The 20,740-nt window shown below is 39.2% G+C and overlaps 1 protein-coding gene across 3 annotated transcripts; it reads right to left on the bottom strand.

The window, feature by feature from the left end:
* Positions 1–1,058: 1,058 nt before the first annotated feature.
* Positions 1,059–20,435, bottom strand: LOC109102362 (mitogen-activated protein kinase 6). 3 transcript variants are annotated; one of them, XM_042743683.1, is made up of 6 exons: positions 20,287–20,435; positions 13,710–14,855; positions 4,911–5,055; positions 4,152–4,316; positions 3,712–3,913; positions 1,059–3,561 (listed from the first exon to the last, which is right to left on the bottom strand). In XM_042743683.1, exons 2-6 carry the CDS (start codon positions 14,262–14,264, stop codon positions 2,442–2,444), a joined length of 2,187 nt encoding a protein of 728 aa, XP_042599617.1. In that variant the 5' UTR covers positions 14,265–14,855; positions 20,287–20,435; the 3' UTR covers positions 1,059–2,441. The 3 variants fall into 3 exon arrangements, with proteins under 3 accessions (XP_042599617.1, XP_042599616.1, XP_042599615.1); XM_042743682.1 differs by lacking the exon at positions 20,287–20,435 and adding an exon at positions 17,684–17,959; XM_042743681.1 differs by lacking the exon at positions 20,287–20,435 and adding an exon at positions 16,315–16,479.
* Between the last annotated feature and the right edge of the window lie 305 nt (positions 20,436–20,740).

Raw genomic sequence — 20,740 nt, 5'->3', positions numbered from 1 at the left:
AGTATATAATCACAGTGAAATGTAGGCTTCTATGACACCAAATTCACTGTTATTGTCCTCAAATGTCTAATGAAAAGACAAGCTTAACATTCTGTGTTAAGAACCTATTTGCTGTAATGGTAGTGGGCAAATTACAGCCTTCTCATGGAGACTGTGTTTCAACCCCTGCCCAATAGTGACCCCATCAGTGAAGGGAGTTTCTCTGCCCCGGTCAGGGTCACAAGATCTGAGCCTGGCATCATGGCAGACTCCAAAACATCCGTTGCTATGGATGGTCAACAAACACTTTAAGAGCAACTCTGAAATCATACAAATGATAATCAGTCAAATCATTTGCACAAGGGCTCTTTATTAAAGGGAGTTGACTAGATGCCTGATCAACTTGACCATCATCCCATTCCATCTACCCCTTCATCCGCTTTCTATTTTTCCCCAACATCCTGTTCAATTAACTATTCCACAGCTTGTTTGTGTGTGTCCTAGCTCGTGAATGGAACAGTAAATGTGATCCTGTGATATTGGCTGCAAAATATATGTAGAAATTTGTTTGCAATCTCAATCTTATTGTAAGAAATTAGTTTAGTTACAGGTAGATGTTCAAGTTGTTTCACTTTTGTCTTCACTGTTCATTTTAAACAATCCTTAACCAGTCTACTCTAAACAGTTTATCAGACTTCAGAAAGTGTGAGTTCAGCTTGACAGCATCTTTCATTGCATGTAGTTTCTTAACCGGCTGCTGTCAAAATACCTTTGTTTCCACTTGACTGGAGGGACAAGGTCCACAATAGTTTGCATCTGAACAATATTTATGTGTTTAGTTGTTTCCTTTTTCCTCCATGTCCTTGTGTATAAGAAAAAAAACTTGGAGATTCAAAAATTGGACATCTTTTAGATCACATCATGTGATGGTGTTATTGGCACTAGAATAAGCTCATGAAACATTCCACAAACCTGCAGCAAATAACAACGACTGGTTAGAGCAACAGGTGTGAATTCTGCCCATGTGTATTTTCCCACTCAAAAAAACAAAAAAAAAAAAAACAGACAGGTCACAGTGATACACTTGCTGGCCATTTTATTGATGTTGTTTTACAGTGGAACCAATGATAACAGAATGAAACCAGCATTTAAAGGCAAAATTAACAAAAAAAAAAAAAAAAAGTTTTCTACATGCTGTATCTGAACCTAATTCAATCATGCTTGCTTGGAAAAAAGTTTTTCATAAAAACATACAATTAAAATAAAATTAATGACTTATACAATATACGTCACCATTAACTTCATTTTAAATGTACCTTCCATTGGTTTTCTTCCATGCACAAAGAAAAAAAAATTAAGACTTTTAGGCGCATAAAATGCCATAAAGCAGTATTCCACTCGTACAAAGCACCTACAAGTAAAAAAAAAAAAAAAAAAAAAATCTTAAGGTGATTCCTTACGAAAACATACGGTTGAACTTGGGACAACGTCATGAATTTCTGTACAACTCAAACGGATAAGTGATCATCCACAGCTAAACAAACACAGAGCGCCAAAACAGACCAGAATGGAAGTCCAATGCCTCACACTGAAAAATTACAACGTTCTTAAAATAAATATCTCACATCTGCTTAAAATAAATAATGATCTTAACACTTCACTGTGGCAAATGCAAAATGTAAAGTAAAAATTGCTGTGCACTACATCGATGAAAGGGCATGTGTTTCTTTAAAGCACTACAGTTGGGAGACAGAACCTTCTGCTGTTACCTTGAGGTAGATAACGCCTTTACGAACCTACAGTTAACGCATCGCAAACCTATGGTTAATGCTTGCTGTGCTGGCATCACGTTTGAGGAAGTTTACAGTATGATCAAAATGACAAAAAGGCTTTGCTTTTAAATGGAAAGGAGGTGGAAAAGGTCAAATAAATACATTAGCCTTAATTAAAAACAACAGGAAGAGAAAGGCCAAGACGCACTGCTTGTGTCAGTCCTATTGGCTGTCAGTCAGAAGGTCACATTATGATATCAGTGGCGGTGTCTCCCACACGGTTAGTGCATTATCCTGCCCTCTTTTTCTCTATTCCTTTGCTTGCAAATGTATAAACCAAATATTTCACTACTTAACAGTCGTTCCTCTGTCTTTCCCTAATATGTTTCTCAATCTACAGTACACTGTGTGCAAATGTCATGGCCTTAGTTTCTTTTTAAATATATGTAATATCAGAGTTGAAACTGAAAATTAGAGGGCAAAAACATATTTCATGTGTAGGAACAGTCCAGCACTTTGGATGAATTTAAGAACTGAATTAACATTTAATCCACAGATAAAAAGAAAAAGAAAAGAAATGTTTCCTTAAAAGTAACCATATGTAAAAAGATAAAAAAAAAATTATTCAAGTACAGAAATACATAACTCTATAAAAAATAAGCTGGACTCTGCTTGAACGGGGTGGATTGGTTAATTTAAATGCTTGAAAATGCTGCTGTAGGTTTTATGGGCGATTTGTGGGGAGCGCTTCACAGCAGAGGGCGTCAACGTGGCCTGGATGGACTTCAGAGGAATGTCACCCGCTCCCTCAAACCCCGGAATGGCCAGAGACTCCAGCTGCATGTTAAAGACGATCTCGCCGCCGCAGGATATGAAGTCGTCCTCCGGAGTGGGCTCCTCGACAGGTTCGGGGATCTCGGACTCTACCTCCTCACGCTTGTTGAAGAGGCGGTCTAAGTAACTGCTTTGGCAGCTGCTGTTCTCCTTCTGGAGCTGCTCATCTTTGCGGACGTCCCAGCAAGCCTCGTCGATTATGCTGCTCTCGGTAACGTCGCTGTCCGTGAAACTCTCCCAAGGACAGGGTGCTCGGACGCCGAGCTGCGCCAGGTTGACTAGACACTTCTCTTCTTTTTCCTGACTTATGGACTTAGACATGAAGCCACAAGGAGCACGGGTGTCCAGCTGGGAAAAGGAGGTGTTCAGCTCATTCAGGAGGTCAACGTCATCAGATTCTGGCTGAAGGCTCATTTTGATGGTGCTGGCGATAAATGAATCAAAGTCGAAGCCCTGGTTGTGGTTCTGGTGTTTTTCCTGTTCACGATCCTTCTCGGCCATGCAGTGGTTCTGAGATGCCTCTTGCAGGGCGATCTGGGCCTTGACCAGTCCGTTCTTCTCACACTTGGTCTTGCCTTTTTTGTCGTTCTTCTCTTTGCTTTGTTGTTCTTTCCAGTTGGAGAGGTCAATGATGAGTTTGGGCTCATAGTAGTGGTTCACCTCACTGTCCCTCCAGATCAGATTGTCCAGGTAGGATGGGGACACAGCTTTGTAGTTGCAAGTGTAGCTGCACTCCTGGTCGCAGTATTTGTTCTCATGGTGATCTTCCTGTTGCCATGAGCGCTCTGGTGGAAGATCGAACGATGGATCCTCTAGGAACTTCTCACACTCCCCATCCATGTATTTCCGTGGATCGATCTGGACCTCCTCCTCGTCCGTGACATCTGACATAGCTCGAGGATCACGCTGCACGTCTTCCAGTTCATGGGTGCTGTGCAAGTGCCAGTCTTGATCAGAGAACTGACTTTCATGGTACCTGCAGCGTGAAGGACAAACAAAACAATTATGGCATTGGCAAGATGGCAACCAGGAGAACCAACTTTCCTTACACCATCTCTGCTCTAAAACTCATGTCTCATAGACTGATGAACCAATACTGGAATTTCCACCATTAGGTGAGGCTCACCTGTCCCAGTTGTAGATGTGACTGTGGCTCTCATCCATGAGCAAGATGTCATCCACCTCATCCTCGATGTGGAAGGGGTGCAAGGACACTGGTTCGTCTAGAGGGAAGGAGTAATCGCTCATGTATGGGTGAGCAAGAGCCTCTTCCGCAGTGAGACGGTCCATGGGGTTAAACGTCAAGATCTTCTCCAGAAAATCCAAGGCTACAGTGAACAAATGAACAATAATACATGAGATTTAGACTGCCAACTCTGGTTTAGTATAAAGAGTAGCAGAACGGAGATAATTTTCTAAAATCACAGAATCCTATGGATTGCTTCTGGGTAAAGGGAAGGGAATGTGCAAGAGAGAATGGTATGCAAGTTTCAATGAATTTAAGAGTCTATAAAATGAAGTTTCTATGAATTGCATGTATTCTGTAAAAATGCTTGTGCAACTAACCCTCAGGGCTGACACCAGGCAATAACTTGGCGAGCGGCGTGTGTGGTTCTGACATGTCGTTCTTAATAAAGACAGGTATTACACTTTGGAGCTCCAGTCTGTCTTCCTCATGGACTACCGGAATGGATTCCAGAATCAGCTGCATCTGTTCCAGCTCGTGAGCTCCTGCGCACACATACAAATGTTTGATTCAGAAACTGTGTCAAGGAAATTGCACTGCTAATATTTGGCACAAGAGACATTTGTATACTCAAAGAAACTGGCCTAGTTAGTGTGCATGTTTGAGTTTGGCAAGGCTGAGGGTTAATATTTATCTCAGGGTCCCATCGGCATTTGAATAATGAATTTCCACGACTCTCCCATTTGTACAGGATTACTGGATAAGCACTTGTTAAAATAAATTTATAGAGACTGGACTGAACAGATATTTCCATGGCAGTGGCAACCCTGTAAACCAGCTGTGCCTAAACTTGCATCAACTAAATTGCATTAAAACAGTTCTGCCCTAGTTTCCCAAGGTTTGAGTTCACAGAAACAGCTTCTCTTTTACTACTACAAAACAAAAGAAATAAAACACCTTGTCCTAGTTCATTAGAATTCACGAAGAATACCTGATCATTGTATGTGCAAGATAAGATAAGATAAGATAGTGTCACAAAGAAATGAACAACTAAAAAAAGTGGCAGAATAAAAAGGAAGGCAAACTGCTATAATACAAGATTGTAGGAATTATTTAGACATACACACACACTTTAGTACCTGCAAAGAGAGTTTTTCCAGTCAGCATTTCAGCAAAGATGCACCCTGCGGCCCACATGTCAATGGCTTTGGTGTAGTTATTTGGGGAAAGGAGCAGACGAGGAGAACGATACCATTTAGTGACCAGTCCCTCAGACAGATGCCCCTATGGGAGATAGAGAACATTTCTTACAACCTGTGTCACCCAAAGATCCTTGGCAATAACACAGCAGTTACAAAACACCCCTTAAAGGCTTGCAGAAACTGTAATTCACACATATATTGTGACATAACACCCCATACTGCTTGAGCATTTAATAATTCACGTTGCTAATCTCATTTCATTCATTGACGAAGTCATGGACCACAATGCATGCACAAAACACTCAGGACAGCTGTAAAAAATTCCTGACTAAAGCAGGGTTCTCCAACACATGACCCAGTTTCACATCTAGCCTTTAGTTGAAAAGACAGTCAGTCTACAGCTGTACCCTAAGATACAAAACTTGCTTCAAGAAACATCTGAAGGACAAACAGAGAGACAATGTCTAAAAGATGACACAAACAGACAGACAGACAGATCAAAACAGATAAGCAGTTCCTCTGGACAAAGAACCAGGATAATCTGTCTCGTCTATCCGCCGTTGTGTCAGGCACAAGTCAGTGACATCAACCTGCTCGTATGGGTCACCGTTCATACGAAACACATTCACACAAACTCAGTGTACACATCCAGTGGCCAAAACAAACAGTCTAGTGATTCTTGAGGCCAGAATTTCCCCAACAGTTCAATGTGAGGGCTATTTTTGACTCCATGGTCGTGTTCTTTTCAGGGTGTGTATCAAGCTGTTTAAACCAGATTACAGCAGAGCATATGTTCACAACTGACCACTGAAAAACCTTCTCAGGAGCAACAAATACCATCAGAGCCTGACAGACTGAGAAATCATTTCACACCATCAAACCTGGCCTCAGTGTCCTTTCACTCCCTCTTAAAACAGCAAGATGCTTGGAAGAACACCAAGGATTACAAAACAATCATCAGTCATAGTTTCTACGTAAAAGGTCTTGTGCAGGGTTACATAATGCAATGAGAGCAGATTACCTGGAAGTAGATTACCAACATTCAGATCACATTCTACTCAAAGACTATGTAAAAAAAAAAACAAAAAAAAGAGATCCTGCTAAAGGTTTAAACTTAAACCTCATCTTTCTAAAGACACCACACCTTAGCCCAATCCAAAAAGAAAAACCAAAACACCTGTAATGACGACCTGTATTGAAACACCTGTGATATGGCATCGGAGTATAACCTCTTTGAAAAGCAATAGCATAACTCTTAACATGCAGCAGGATTTAATGTATTGAAAGACTGCACGATTAATCAAACAAACGAAAAATGTGATATGGCTAAGTGATTATCATTCAAAAGGCAGCAACTTAAAGGAATAGTTCATCAAAATTGAAAATTGTCATTTACTCACCCTAATGTTGTTCTAAACCTGTATTAGTCTTTATGTTGAATGTAAAAGATTTAAGATATTTTTAAGAATGCTGGCAATCAAACAGTTGATGGCCCCCATTGACTACCATAGTATTTCTTTCTCTACTATGGAAGTCATTGGGGACCAACAACTATTTGGTTCTTCAAAATCTCTCAATTTTGTGTTCCTCATAAGAGAGAAGCTCATACAGGTTTTGTAACAACATGGGGGTGAGTAATTTATGAGAATTTACATTTTTGGGTGAACTATCAAAAATGCACTAAAACAAATTCTGAAAATTCTAAATTGTTTATTTCTTCAAAGTTCTGTCTGCGGTTCTTATTGCCATTTGTTTCATGCAGATATGTTTTATGTAATATAGTTTCACAAAATTAAAAAGTCAGACCGTTCTGTTTTTGCTTCAGATTTCAAAATTCTAATTCTCATTTAGATTAAAAACTGCTTGCAGCATCTTTGTTTGGATCTTGATTAAAATACAGTGGTTGCCTCTAATTTTAAATGGAAAGAGATCATCAAGAGATTTCCGTTGAGTTATTTATTTGATTTGGGGTCTGTTTTAAATTTTCAATTTAATTAAGTTATTTTTAACATTTCAATTCACAAAGAAATATGCAGCATTTTGTCCAAGCAATAATAAAAGGACACTTTTTCATTTATAACTTGTCTTAAATGTTTTGTTAAAAAAAAAAAAATTAAAAAAAAAAAATGTAGAGTTGAGTGAATTGTTATATTCCTAGAGAACAGCATGTGCTAATTCAGAAATGGACGAAAGCTGGGTCTTATAGGGTCAGTGAAATACAAACATCAGCATTAATTATTCGAGGAGGAGTCAAACCTAACCAGTCATGACACATTTTAGGCAACTCATTTGAATGTTAAATAAATCCACCCTCGCTGGTGGCGTGAGGTGGCAGATGACTCATGCAAACCGTGAGAGGAGCTCCAAACCAAACAGCAGGAAGTATATGTCAGACAGAACTGACAGACTCCGTTACAGCTCATATTTATAGGAGTTTGCTAAAGCAAGAATTACTACTGCTCAGAAATAGGGGACTTAACTCATCCTACACCATTTGAAATATGGACATGATAGTGGTCCATAGTGGGGGGGGGGGGGGGGGGGTTCTTCTTTACAAAAGGAATTAGTATCTCCTTCCTTTTTGCTCTTTTGTATGAGAATGCTGGGTGAATACTTAAAAAAAATTCCATTTCAGTTCTAAGGTCATTGGAGGCCACAAAAGTAGGTCAAATGAGAAAGACAGCTGAGAGGAGTGAGAAACACTCAATTTACGCCTCTGAAAATCCTGTGTACAAGAAACAGTCTCCAGTCACCACATTTAACATATGCACATGTGCACAATGAAGAGAGGAGCCCCTTTGCAGCTCAATGGGGGGAAAAACAGCCTCTGGTAACTTCACAAAAACTCTAAAACCTCAAACAGCTGTAGAGACGAGGCAGAAACCCAAGGACACACGCAAGCATCAAAAGCAGGACTTGGAGGAAAACCAGAATCCAGAGAGCTTAGCCAAACACAGACAAAGAGAAGAGAGGAGAGGGGGAAGGGAAGAAGGAAGGGAAGTAGGGGGTTGATCGGCTATGCACGTGAATTCCAAACATTCCTCAGACTGAATTCACTTGGATTTCTAGAGCAGAGCAGCTCAAGATAAAAAGACCCTCTAAAAACAAGTAGCTGCCCTTCAATACAGGATCCCTCTCACAATACTTTAAAAGCCCATGTTCTACACTTCCACATTTTTTTTTTTCTCTGAGGTTTACTAATCAGGGGCAGAAGCTAGCCTTACATGATTTTCCATCTGTTTGCCTAGGGATGCACGATATTATCAGACTGATATCGGAATTGGCCGATAATTGCTTAAAATATCAATATCGGCATCGGCCCAATATGAAAAAATTTGCAGATATGTCTTGCTGATAAGATAATTCGAAATTGATATATAGCTGATGTATAATCATTTTCAAAGTTTTCAATGTACGGTCATTATAAAAAAAAAAAAACTTCATTATTGTTTATTTTATTCCAACAAATAGGTTTTTGTTAAAAACTAACCAAAATTAAAAATAATTTGTTTACAATTTCTGCACACGAGAGACTTCGTTTTGTTTCCAAACAAAAGGAAATATATCGGTATCGCTATCGGCCAAAATGAGTTGGAAAATACTGGCAAAAATCCAATATCGTGCACCCCTAGTTTTACCCTTAGAATTGAACTGGCTATTTTTGCTACTGTACCTTTAAGACTTGTACAACATGCAAGTGAACGCTGCTGTTGTTGAATAATCATTGTGTAATACTTCACATGCAAAGTGTATTGGGGTAAAAAGCCAAACGCCATCAAAATTAACTGAGCCGATTCTGCTGTACGCTTCATGTAATAAACTCTATTTGTATGACAAACAGAATTCCTTTATAGTTAGGATGCTGCCTTAGAAGGCTGCTGCCTATGTATGAGAGTAGACATCAGGGCTTGAATTTCACCACGGGATTGTGGGGATTGCACATAATTCTACTTATTTCCGCAGTTTCCGTGCTTGTAACGCGGAAAATTCCTGCAAGTATTTCAATGTGAAAGACGCTCGCCACAGACGACGGAATGTATCATTTGAGTCTAACAATTTTAAACATTCAAGTGCTCAATTCAGTACTTGCGCGTTCTGTGACTGTGAAACCCTTTCTGTGAGCCGCCTCCCACCCAAAGCGTGCGCACATAGAGATGCATCTGAGAGTATGCGCCTTTGCACGTAAACGGCCAAATACATACCAAAAATGTCAAAGAGCCTGTCCTGATGAGAATTCATGTAAACAGTCGATTTATACTAAACATTGTCGGTATACACAGGGCTCCAGACTGCGACCAAATGGTCGCATTTTGCGACCAAAATTTGAGAGTGTGTGACTGAATTTTACATCCAGTCGCACATGTGCGACCAGTAAATTTGCCTCCCCCACCCTCCTTATTTTTTTTATACATTAAACGTGGAAGGGGCACGTCAATGATCAATGAAATGAGCAATGAAATAATCAATGAGACGCGAGCGCATACGCACGCAAACACACACACACACACAATCTCGCACACACACTCGCACACATACTCATGAGACGCACACTCGCGTCTCATTGAGTGATGTCTGTCTGTGAGGCGGCCAATGCGTGTGAGAAGAATAGGGAATGGCCACTGTAAGTGGCTAAAATGTGTGGAGGGGGAGGGACCTAGAGATAATCGAGCGCGCGTAAACATCTGTGGGAAGGAAACGGAGACAAATATCATCACAACCTGATATGTGCGTGCGTCTGAGCTATGAGCAAGCAAACTATTGATTCGTTCTTCTGACCTGCGGCTTGTTTACCAGTGCCCGAGTCTACAGTGTCACCGTCGGATGATGATGCAGAGTCAGAGGTTGGTGTGGCGAAAAAAAGCGCGCACTCACCATTTTCGAAAAGACTGGCTGAAAGAATTCAGCTAGCTGAGGTACTATAAGCAGTTGAACTATATGAACTGTGAACACTGCAGCACCTATCCCAGAACTGCGGGGAACACAAAGTTTGCCGATAGTACATGCACTTCGCAGTTTGAACACAATACACTAATTAAACATAATCTTAGCCTACAGCATTGAGTATACCGTGACATGATTATATATTAAAAAGCAACGCCACTGCCGGTTGCTTTTAGAAGACAAATTAATGTAAATCAGAGCGCAGATGAGGCAGAGATGATGTTGAAATTTAACACGACCTACTTAGTTGCTAAAGAGGAACTACCCTCCACCAAATACAAAAGCCAGCTCAATTTGTAACTGTGAAATGACCGAAAGGTTACTAAGCACTTTGTTACTAAGCACTTTTTTTTATTCTGAATGTATGGTATTTTGTTTACTATTTGTACTGTCATGACAGCGATGGTGCTGTCAGTTTACCTTGTTGTTGCATCTTCAAAAGTGCAGAATAAAATGTGACACTGAATTTGAAACAGCACATTGTAATTTCTGCATCTATTATTAAAGTATTTATTAGTAATAAAGTGGAAATTAGTAGATTTGGTTAGCATGTTGATTTACGGTGTGCGCCCCTAAATTTTCTGGTTGTGCCCCTAAAATTTTCAGTTGGGGGCCACTGTGCTCCTAGTGAAAAAAGTTAGTCTGGAGCCCTGATACAGGCTATTAAGTTAATGTAAACAGTTGAGAAACATAACTTAGGTGTAACAATCTTAAAGAGACAGCAACCTAAATAAGCCTGCTGTTGTCATCAATGTTTATTTATACATTGAAGACTAACCAGTATTATTTTAAAGTTAAATAGATTATTCTAATTAAAAACAAAAACTGTAACACAAATTTAAATTATTACTGACCGTTTACTTTTTTTTTTAAGTTTCTTCCTCAATATAAATATGAATTAACAACATAAATTGTAAAACACAAATACACTGGGTGACGAAACATTTAGTTTGGATGATTGAAGTTTAAAAAAAAAAAAAAAAAAAAATCCCCTAACTCCCCCCTCAAATTAAAAAAAAAAATCCCCCCATAAGAGCCACTTAAAGGGGGAATTCCCCCCATTTTCCAGAATGAAATTCAGGCCCTGGACATTAATGCAGCTCACTAGGTTATGGTAAAAAGCTCATGTCCATGCAATATTAAATTATCAAAACAGTGAGAAAATGTCCCATTTAAAAGATTATTTGTCTTTGGTACAGCAAGTTTTCTTCTGAAAATGTTGCAAGAACAAAAAGACTAAATGAATTGGCCTTCAAAATTACAGAATAAACCACCAAACACAAATCCCACTGCTTTCTTCCATGCACAAAGCATGTTCTGGATGTGGAGGGGTTCAAGTTAAAGCTTCCAGTCACGGGTGAATCATTACCTTTCCAGGTCCGAGAAACCTTGTTCAAACATTCCCTAATTACACTTTCTCCCAGCCCTGACTAGTACTGCCATGTTCCAAACAATGATTTTTCAGCCACAGAGCCTAAGCTTATGTTTAGTGCTTAAACAACAGCCTGTCTGAATTATAGCTTGAAGCTACATCACATTTAGCCCTTCATAAATGACTCCATTTGAATGGACAGAAGCCCTGTCCTACTGGATGCAGGCCATTTTAAAGACTTTACTGGATTGCCTTCACTCACTGAAAAACTCCCACATGTTATAGCATTCAGCCACATCTGTCGTTAATGTTAATAGAATAGATTGACTTTTAAACAAATCGAGTGCCACCTTTTGTATATAATGGAAAAAAGTCATACAATTTTAGAAGGTAAAAAAAAAAAAAAAAGTTAACAAATGTTTCAACTATTTCTTAAATCTTGTAGAAATCCATTCTAGGGAATATAACAGGAAAAAAACAGATGCATCACACAAAAAAAAAGCTCATGAATATAAAACTAGAGACAGTGAAATGGCTGAGGTTTGCTTCCCACAAACCTCCATAAACCACCACTGAAGTGCTGACTGCAGAAAAGGGTCGTTTCACAGAGGCATCACACACACACACACACACTCCCGTTCTCCATCTATCAATGCACAAAACTGCTTAAACAGGTCAGCAAAAGTCAGCACAGCAGTTTGACAAGTCTGCAGCAAAGAGGGAGAGAGGGGATAAAAAGAGAAAGAATGGAGAGAAGCAAAGTGTGAGAAAGTCAACCTCTTTACAAAAAGATGACATTTTCTGGAGAATTAGCAATCATGTTTATAAATCATGTTTATAAATCTGGTTGTATTCTGACTGTGTAACCGCAAATTTGTTAGGCCTACATGTGCCTCTTTTGATCAGACTTGTGTGTCATTTCAACACCGTAATCAGAATATCCAAAGTTCCCTTATATCGGTTTGTGTCTAAAAGTTATTTATGAGCACTATGAGAAACAGACAGACAAGTTAAGCTATTAAAGATAGCTGCATTTCTGGAATGTAAAGGAGACAGACTCCATACAAGATTACAACACAAGCAACATAAATCATTCACAGATGGATAAAATCACCATAAGAATTTCATGACCTACATTCTGAAATCCGCTGTGCTGTTGTAAATGAAAATTAACAAGCTGGTTAAACTACTGTGCAAGTTTACAAAAACAAACTTAAATGGCAAGCGTGAGAATGCTTCCACAAGAAAACAGTGGGAAAAGAACATGTTTTCTTTTAGCTGAAAACCAAAAATACAGTTTATTAAATAATGAATTAATCAAATTTAATAAGCAAAACTCAAAATTACAAGTTGTAACTGTTTAAACCGTACAAAAGGAAGTTTATACAACCTTTTTAATGATAATTATGAATAATTATGTTTCTACTCAAAGTCACTGCTGAAATAAACATTAAACTGTATTAACTTGTTTTCATTACAGATTTATGACACGTGATACAATTTCAAATCTTATTCTGAATAATTTTCCACATTCTCGTTTTTTATACCCATGTAGACATGGTCAGCTAGTCTGATTTCTCAAACTTTCCATTCTCAAACTTAAGCAAGTTGTCACATGTCAGTAAAGCAGTTGACTCAGTAATTACAGGACCTGAGCCTGATATCGTCTTGCAATTTTCTTGTTCCTTGTAGAACAAACCCAGACCAGCACTGTATGTGTGGGGGAGCGACAGCAGCTATTCATAGACCTGAAGCAGGAACAGCGCTCTCTCTCTAAAAGCCTCTGAAGGAGGCCTCTGAATACATGCGTGATAGAAGATCTGGCTGGCATATGGATCATGTGAGCCCACAGAAAAGAAACGATTACAAATTTGAGACACATGTACGCTTGGATCCAGCCACATCCCCCAACATCAGCCAGCGTAATCCCCTCTCCACAACGTACTTGCAAAACCACACACAAAACTGAACTGTGCAAGCAAAGGAACTAATGAGAGAACATTAACAGAAAAGTTAACAGCAGAATCATGAAGCTTATTCAAATTTCCCATTGAGGATATGAAGATATACTGGATATTCAACTCCTGATTCATAAAGGAACAGCTGTGTCGTTCTTTCATACTATTTCTGGAGTGTCCGGGTCGACTTCCTTTCAAAATACACAAGACACATACAACCGGATATGCAGAAACTGAACTGAATGTTAACATACAGGAAAGGGTGTCACAGAAACAGGAAGTCAGAGGTCATTTCAAGGACTGTGGCACAGGCACAACTGTTGATACACCGACTCAGTGAATGGAAGGAAATCTCATTCATAGCTCAGCCAAACACCATCAAAGAAGCCATCTGTATGATTGTCAATGAGATAAAACAGACTTCAATCCCTGAAAGATATAAACATGAGGAAAAAAAATAAATACCTTATGAGAATAGTGTGGGTCCATGATACGGGCAAGTCCAAAGTCCCCGATTTTCAGTACCAAGTCCTCAGTGTTGACGAAGAGGTTGGCAGGCTTCAGGTCTCGGTGAAGCACGTTTGCAGAGTGGATGTATTTGAGTCCTCGCAGCAGTTGGTACATGAACAGCCGTGCATGATCCTCGGACAACAAGCCCTGTTCCAGTACTTTACAGAGGTCGGTTTCCATGTACTCCTGTACGATGTACACAGAGTTGACCTCCGTCAGAGAGCTCACGTCCTCCGTGAGTCTCCGGCCACTGGGCCCCAGCGTTTCAAACACCTTCACGATGTTGTCGTGATCGAGCCTGCGGATGATCTTGATTTCGCGCAGTGCGTGTTTGACGCTCTGAGGATCGGTTAAGACGATCTTTTTCACAGCGACCCTCTTGTCACAATCGGTGTCGACGGCGGAAAAGACCAGTCCGTTGCCCCCATAGCCCAGAGGCTTTAGGTCCATGTAGCGAGGGCCCAGGTCGAAGCCGTGAATGTTCATAAGGCTTTCAAATTTCTCTGCCATTTTGCGGTCTACAAGAGCAGCTCTGTGCAGATATTATAGCAGGAAGGATTTCGGATTTAACTGATCTGAAGCGGATCTTGAGTTGCAACTACTAGAGCTAATTGAGAAAGGCAAACCTAACTTAACAACAAAAAAGACGAGACAAACACTCAAGCCTACGAAGACTTGAGCGTTTTCCCCGAACGACTGTTACAGCGTATTCATCATCCACAGCACTTTTTTAGCAGCTTTTTAAATGTAGACTGTGGGAGATTTTTCTTTTAATTTCAATGTTAAAATGGAATGAATTTGGAGGCCAATCAAAAATCTCTGAACGTAACTGAAATAAGTCACTACCTATAAAACCATTGTCACAGTGCAGAAATTTTCAGTGTATGACTGGCCCTGAGCAGCAGCATTACTAACGGTCCAAGTAAATGGTGATAAATCTACTAATCTTTTTTTTTTTTTTTTCTTCCTGTTTAAAGCACCTGATGTGGGGAAACTGAAAGGGTTGATGATCTCAGAGAGACGCTTTCTTCTCAGTGATCAGGCGGCTCCAGCTCACCGCAGTCGCAATCAAAACTATCCTCCATTTTACACTGGGATACCCTGCAAAACAGAGCAGAAAACAACCGATTAGCAACGTACTGTAAGTCAGAAGACCAAAACTCGAATTAGAATGCCATTCGCTATGAGCACTTCATAAATATGCTTTCTCTTTTCTAAGGAGAGGATGTTGAAAATGTAATGAATCTGAGCAGCGTTCAACTGTACAGAGGATAATGAAAAGAACATAATATAATCTTAAAGTGACATACTCATTTAAAGACCACAAGTAGCCTACACAAAAGAATACAGAGGACCGCTTATTCAGTTCTGAACTTTCTCAGGGAAATTGCAATCATGACAGCCCTCTTGGGCAATGTGTGTGTGATCGTTCATGAACCCCAACTCTGACACATCTACACTATCTGATGTCATGGGTTCCCGTTTCTCCTCCTCAGACTGTAAAAAACACAGCAGTGATCGGAGCACACATGTAATGGATTAACACGGGTCCCAGCCTGTGTCTGAAGTCACAAAGGCTGGGGGTGATACAGCCACGTTGCAGTAGTGTGTGAGAGAAATGATGGCCGACTGGCTGCCAACCATTTTGTTAACTGAAGGAGGGGGCAACCAAACACTGAATCAGTCTAGTACTGATATTAAACCAACACCTATAAGACATATTTAAACAATGACAAAGTGAAAGTGTGTTACTTAAACATAAACCAAATAAATGTTTTGGATCTACCACATAAACTCAATTAAACACAACGACAACGTTTATTTCAACATTCAACACTCAAACAGTAAATAGATTAAGGCTGTCCAGGAATAACTAAAGAAATTAGTTTATAATTAAATATTAAAGTAAATAGTGTGAGGATTTAATGAACAAAATACAATAACGAGGAAAACTAAAAACTATCGTGTTGTATATACGTGGATTGTTTATATTGCAGTCCTGTAAAGATTACAGGTGATCAGGATGTGTTTTTATATTTTTATTGGTCATTTTAGGTCCTCCATTTTGCCGTCGGGCTACACGCTAAAGCTAAAACTGAACCGGCTCGGAGTCAAAAAACTCTTCCATCTCAAAAACTATAATACACAATCAATAACCCATTAAAAACAGTAGGAACCCCAAATGTAAAAAACACAATAAAACTGATGTTATAATAATACGAACAATAAAAAAACGACAGGACTCACGTAAACATCAAACCACCTTAAAACCATGTTTTAAAACAAATTTATAACCCAGGTGATGGTGAAATAAAACGCGTAATAACCATACTAATGTCTTACATAAGAGTAAACAATGTGCTCTAATGATTTACGTGTTAAAACTTGATGTTTTAAGGCGCTTCAACGCGTTACCTGAACAAAGAAGGTTATTGTGCCACGGCTGATCATCGCGCCGCCCTTTGCCGTTTAAATAAACCCTTTAACCTACTCAAGTAACAATACTTACGCCCTAGACACACTCATATATATAAAGCAAAGACATAAAACATGTACTTACTCTACACACGGGTGTCATGTATATTTTATTCCTAACCGTTCTTGGTCAGGTTTGTATGCGCTACCAGCGCGCTTCCCTCGCAACTGCCGTGTAAAGCTCTTGTGTTGAAGCGCTGTGAGTAAGCACTGCTACGCATGCGCATCGCGCGCTTCTATTTCTATCCGCGTGAAGAGCTGCTCTATGAAGCCTGATGAAGCGTTTCTGCGCATGGGCATTGAACTCTCTTAGCGCTCCTCCCGCTTCTTTTATTGCTATGGGAACCGCGCCGTTTTCAAATTTATCATTAAATTGAAATTCACTGCAATAACCACAAAATCTATGAAGGGCCAGAGAACTTGAAATTACAACAGTGCGCATGGAATTGTGAAATCAACAAATAATTTGGTAAATAAATCAATTTTTAAATTCACCAACAGCACATAAAAATACAACAATTTATGTTTAAAAATTGTGCAATATTTTGTTTTACCACAAACCTAGTGTATAACTAAATATTTTAAACAAGTTTTAGAATAAGCATTTTAAGCATTACATATTTTATAACAATAAGCTTGATTTATATTTGCGTAGCACAAGCATCCTTTTAAAACTATTAAGCATCTCGAAAGTAAACAATATTTTTTGTTATATATAGGCTAGTTAGTTTAAACTTTATTATTATTATTATATTTGGGATTATTTCTGTTGGAATTACAAATAATAATAATAATAATAATAATAATAATAATAATAATAATAATAATAATGTGTTCAGACAGGTTTCCCTAAACCCCTGAACAATAGACTATTTTTCGCTGTTTAATAAACAAACATCTGTAGCCTATAGTATCACAAGCGCATTTTGTGTGTGAAAGGCTATTCCAAATTAGGAGTCAATGCAGAACCTGCTGCAGGGTTACATAACCTACTCTTATTTAGATATTGTTTCAGGGCAGTGTAATTCCAGATGCTGACTTACACTTCTCGTCCATCACCGATAAAGCAGGATCGTTTTGTTCTGTCCAGGTCGGTTTAGTTTGTTCTGTAATAGTCAATGAATACGTCGCTGCTGACACCGGATCTGCCGGTAGGAGCAGACTGCTTCAGATCTCATTGTTCCCATCATTCTAGATTTATTGCTATTAAAGCTACTCCCCTAATAGTTCAGGGTCGGTGATGAACTTTTAGGGTTTACTTATGTACTTTGTTAATTAATTGATTATTTTTTCTGTCCTATGTAGGCTACTGCAGCCTGCAGGCTGTGTGAGCAGTTTATCCATCTTCACAATCACGACAACATCATCGACCCATGACTATTTTAAGAGTAACAACAACATCCTTCATGGGTTCTTATCTCATGTACAGACAGCATGTTCTGAGCTCTACTCACTGCATTTGGGTCGATTAGCCTCTCCCTCCCTGTTCCGTCTCCGTTATTTCCAGAAAGCACGTTATGTTATTATCCGAGTGTCTTCATATGGCTATGAGCAGAGGTCTGACCGCAGGACGCATGATGATGCTGCAGCATCGCCGCAGACGAGCTGTCTAAAAACCATGATGCTCACAAGCCTCCAGGCTGATACGGTAACCAACACGGTTTTAAACACACTAAATGTAGCTAAACCGAGCTGCATGAGGCGGAACTGGGCTGTATGTCCTGCGCCAGAGCTGAATGAATGGATGGATGCTGCGCAGCATCAGCAGCTCTTCAGCAGAGGCGCGCATGTGAATCCCCATGTGCTCGCGTCTGCCGCACTACGACTGCGCTTTGGAGTAACACCAGCACTGCCATGTGTGAGCCCTATTCATCATATCACACGTTCTATACTCCTAAAACCCAGCAGAAAACATTTTATAGATTACTGTAACATTATAAATGCAAAATATACTGTTTATTATGGATTATGTATTAATTATGTATTAAGGACTTAGGCTATTTAATGTTATTTATTTATTTATAATCTTGTACAGCATAAAATGCTGGGTTCTTTCAACCCAACTTTGGGTCAAATATGGACTAATCCCAACTTTTGGGTTAAAAATTTAATATAAAAATTCAACCCAACATCTGGGTTAGTCCATGTTTGACCCAAAGTTGGCTTGAAACAACCCAGCATTTTTTAGAGTGTACTCTAAGTCCTCAGCATTATTCTGATGCATGAATGTTGCAGAAAAGTTGCAGAAAATTAATAGTTTTTTAACTGGAGACAAAACAAACCCTAAATCAGATAAAACGAAAAAAAAAAAATATTTCAGCTATTTGCCAAGCCAATATTTTTAGTTTAGTTTAATTTGAAGTACTAAAATAATTAAATGAATAAAAATGTATATATATAGGCTAGAAAAAGTTAAATAAAAACAGAAAATGTCAAAATAAAAGTCTAATTTAAAATATCAACATAAACTAGAATAGTATATCAATGATAATAAAATAACACAGCCTGAGCTCTCCATGTCAATGTATGGAAAAGGGCAAAATGTAACTTTGAGTCTAATATAAAGTTTAAACTATACATGTGGAAATATTAAGAGGTTACCCTTCTCGGTAGCAATGTTGTGTAACAGGGAGATGTATAGTATTACTGCTTATTAAAATTTTATGACTGAAGAGTTTCACACAGCCCTGTTTCACACTTAACGTCTTACAGATCAGCCACTCTAGAAGCCCAAATCAACCCATACAACACATGCATGACCCATTCAAACCTTTGTGATTGTAGAGGCATTCATTTGAATAAGGATAAATATAAACACAAGCCAGTGGTGTGATAATGTGGACTTTGTGTCTACCTGCAGCATGTGAAAGGAGAACGGTAGGGGTTGGGTAAGAGCTGAGGTGTGTCATTCCCTCACACGCGTCAAACATTGTGGTTTATTACCCTCTCTGTCACCAGACCGTCTTAAACAAACACTCACAACCTAACATTTATAAAATGACGACATTTCATAGAAATCACACGTGAGGTTTTGCCTTTTCACCTCTGGAAGCTTATTTAGATGAATCATACAGTCAAGATTATCTATTCACAATATGAACACAACTCCAAAATAAACGTGTAATGTTTTAAGCATTTACACAACATTTAACATGCTTTTATTTCCCTTGGGGGAAATCATGGGTAGCTGATCAAGGGCACAATGGACAGTCACTCTATAGTTCCTAGGTCACGGCTGCTTGGCGTCAACCTGCAAGTTTTTGTGAAAGCAGCCCATAATATTAACCAGCAGACTATCACTACAACTTGACATCATCTCAGTTAATTGCATAATGTTCAGATGATTGACAACTACATCCTGCAGAGAGATTTATCTTAGATGTCTCAGACATCACTGAGAAACTACTGATAAAAACTATAAAGCCATAGAGGAATGTTCCGTGATCTATAGTTTACATAATCCAGTGAGCCAGTTATCATGGTCCAATGAGCCTCCTACACCCTCTCACGACTCTCCTTGCTGGACGCCTATGTACCACATTCTGTTTACTGCTTGTGTGAGCACATGCTGTCTAGAGTTTTATTGGGGAATCAGTGCTTTTCTTACCAAATAGTTGATTTGTGTGCCCTATAATTACATTACGATGTACTTGGGGCAATATCTATTCACTTAATGATGTTCGGGGCAATATCTATTCACTTAATGATGTTCCAGTGAAGCTGTGCCGTAAATTGTAACTGTGCTGGTTTAGGAGTCACTGATGGACTTCTGGTTATGAGAGTTTTAAAGCTTCGCTATGCACAAGTGAGCCATGCCAGGACCTTCCTGTCACTCCTAAATTCTGAAGCTGTCCGTGTGCACCGTTTCTGGGACCCTTCCCAACCTGTCATCATAAATCGCCCGAAACATTCATGTCTATATTGCATGTCCTCAGAGAGAGAAGGACACCAGGAGAAAAGGTCTCAACGGTCTTGTAAGAGTCACCTTATTAGTAAGTGTTATAAATTAAGCAGCAAGGTTCAAACAAGTGGAGTCAGGCAAGAACAGGTAACTTACCATGGCTGAATTCATCCAACAACAGCTGGGAATGCATTTTTAAATCAGTAATCCATGCAAAAGTGTCAAAGAAGTGAGAAAAAGTATCAAAAAAGACAGTATCCAGTCGGGAGAGGTTAAAAGCAGGTCGACACAGACAGCCAGAGGGTGTCCAGAGCAGTAGTGGTTTGGAAGAACACTCATTTGTTTCTGGACTCAGGCTCCATAGTGCGCTGTTATAGGCTGGGAGAGAAGGGGCGGAGTTTCTTCTGTGTATGGTTCTGTTAGGCAGCGCCAACTCTAGTCCTATTACAGGTCACTCTACAAGCTCTCTCTCTCATGCTCAACTATCTCTCCTGCTCCTGAATTCAATCTTTTCTTATTTCTTATACTTTTTACCCATTTTTCTTTATGTCATTCAAATTACTTCGGTACACATACACAAACTAAGATTATTAGAATTTCCTTTTTTATA

This window comes from Cyprinus carpio, chromosome B18 (assembly GCF_018340385.1).
Source record: "Cyprinus carpio isolate SPL01 chromosome B18, ASM1834038v1, whole genome shotgun sequence".
Lineage (NCBI taxonomy): Eukaryota > Metazoa > Chordata > Actinopteri > Cypriniformes > Cyprinidae > Cyprinus > Cyprinus carpio.
Note: the sequence above shows the minus strand (reverse complement) of the source record. Positions and strands in the feature narration are given on the sequence as shown.

Bases quoted from the DNA above. Each gene is read 5' to 3' on its own strand.
- LOC109102362 (XM_042743683.1), bottom strand. From the start codon at position 14,264: ATGGCAGAGAAATTTGAAAGCCTTATGAACATTCACGGCTTCGACCTG. The intron at 5,056-13,709 runs GTATTTATTTTT...TATCTCCCATAG, and splicing joins ACCCACACTATTCTCATAAG to GGGCATCTGTCTGAGGGACT. The intron at 3,914-4,151 runs GTTAGTTGCACA...TGTTCACTGTAG, and splicing joins GCCTGGTGTCAGCCCTGAGG to CCTTGGATTTTCTGGAGAAG.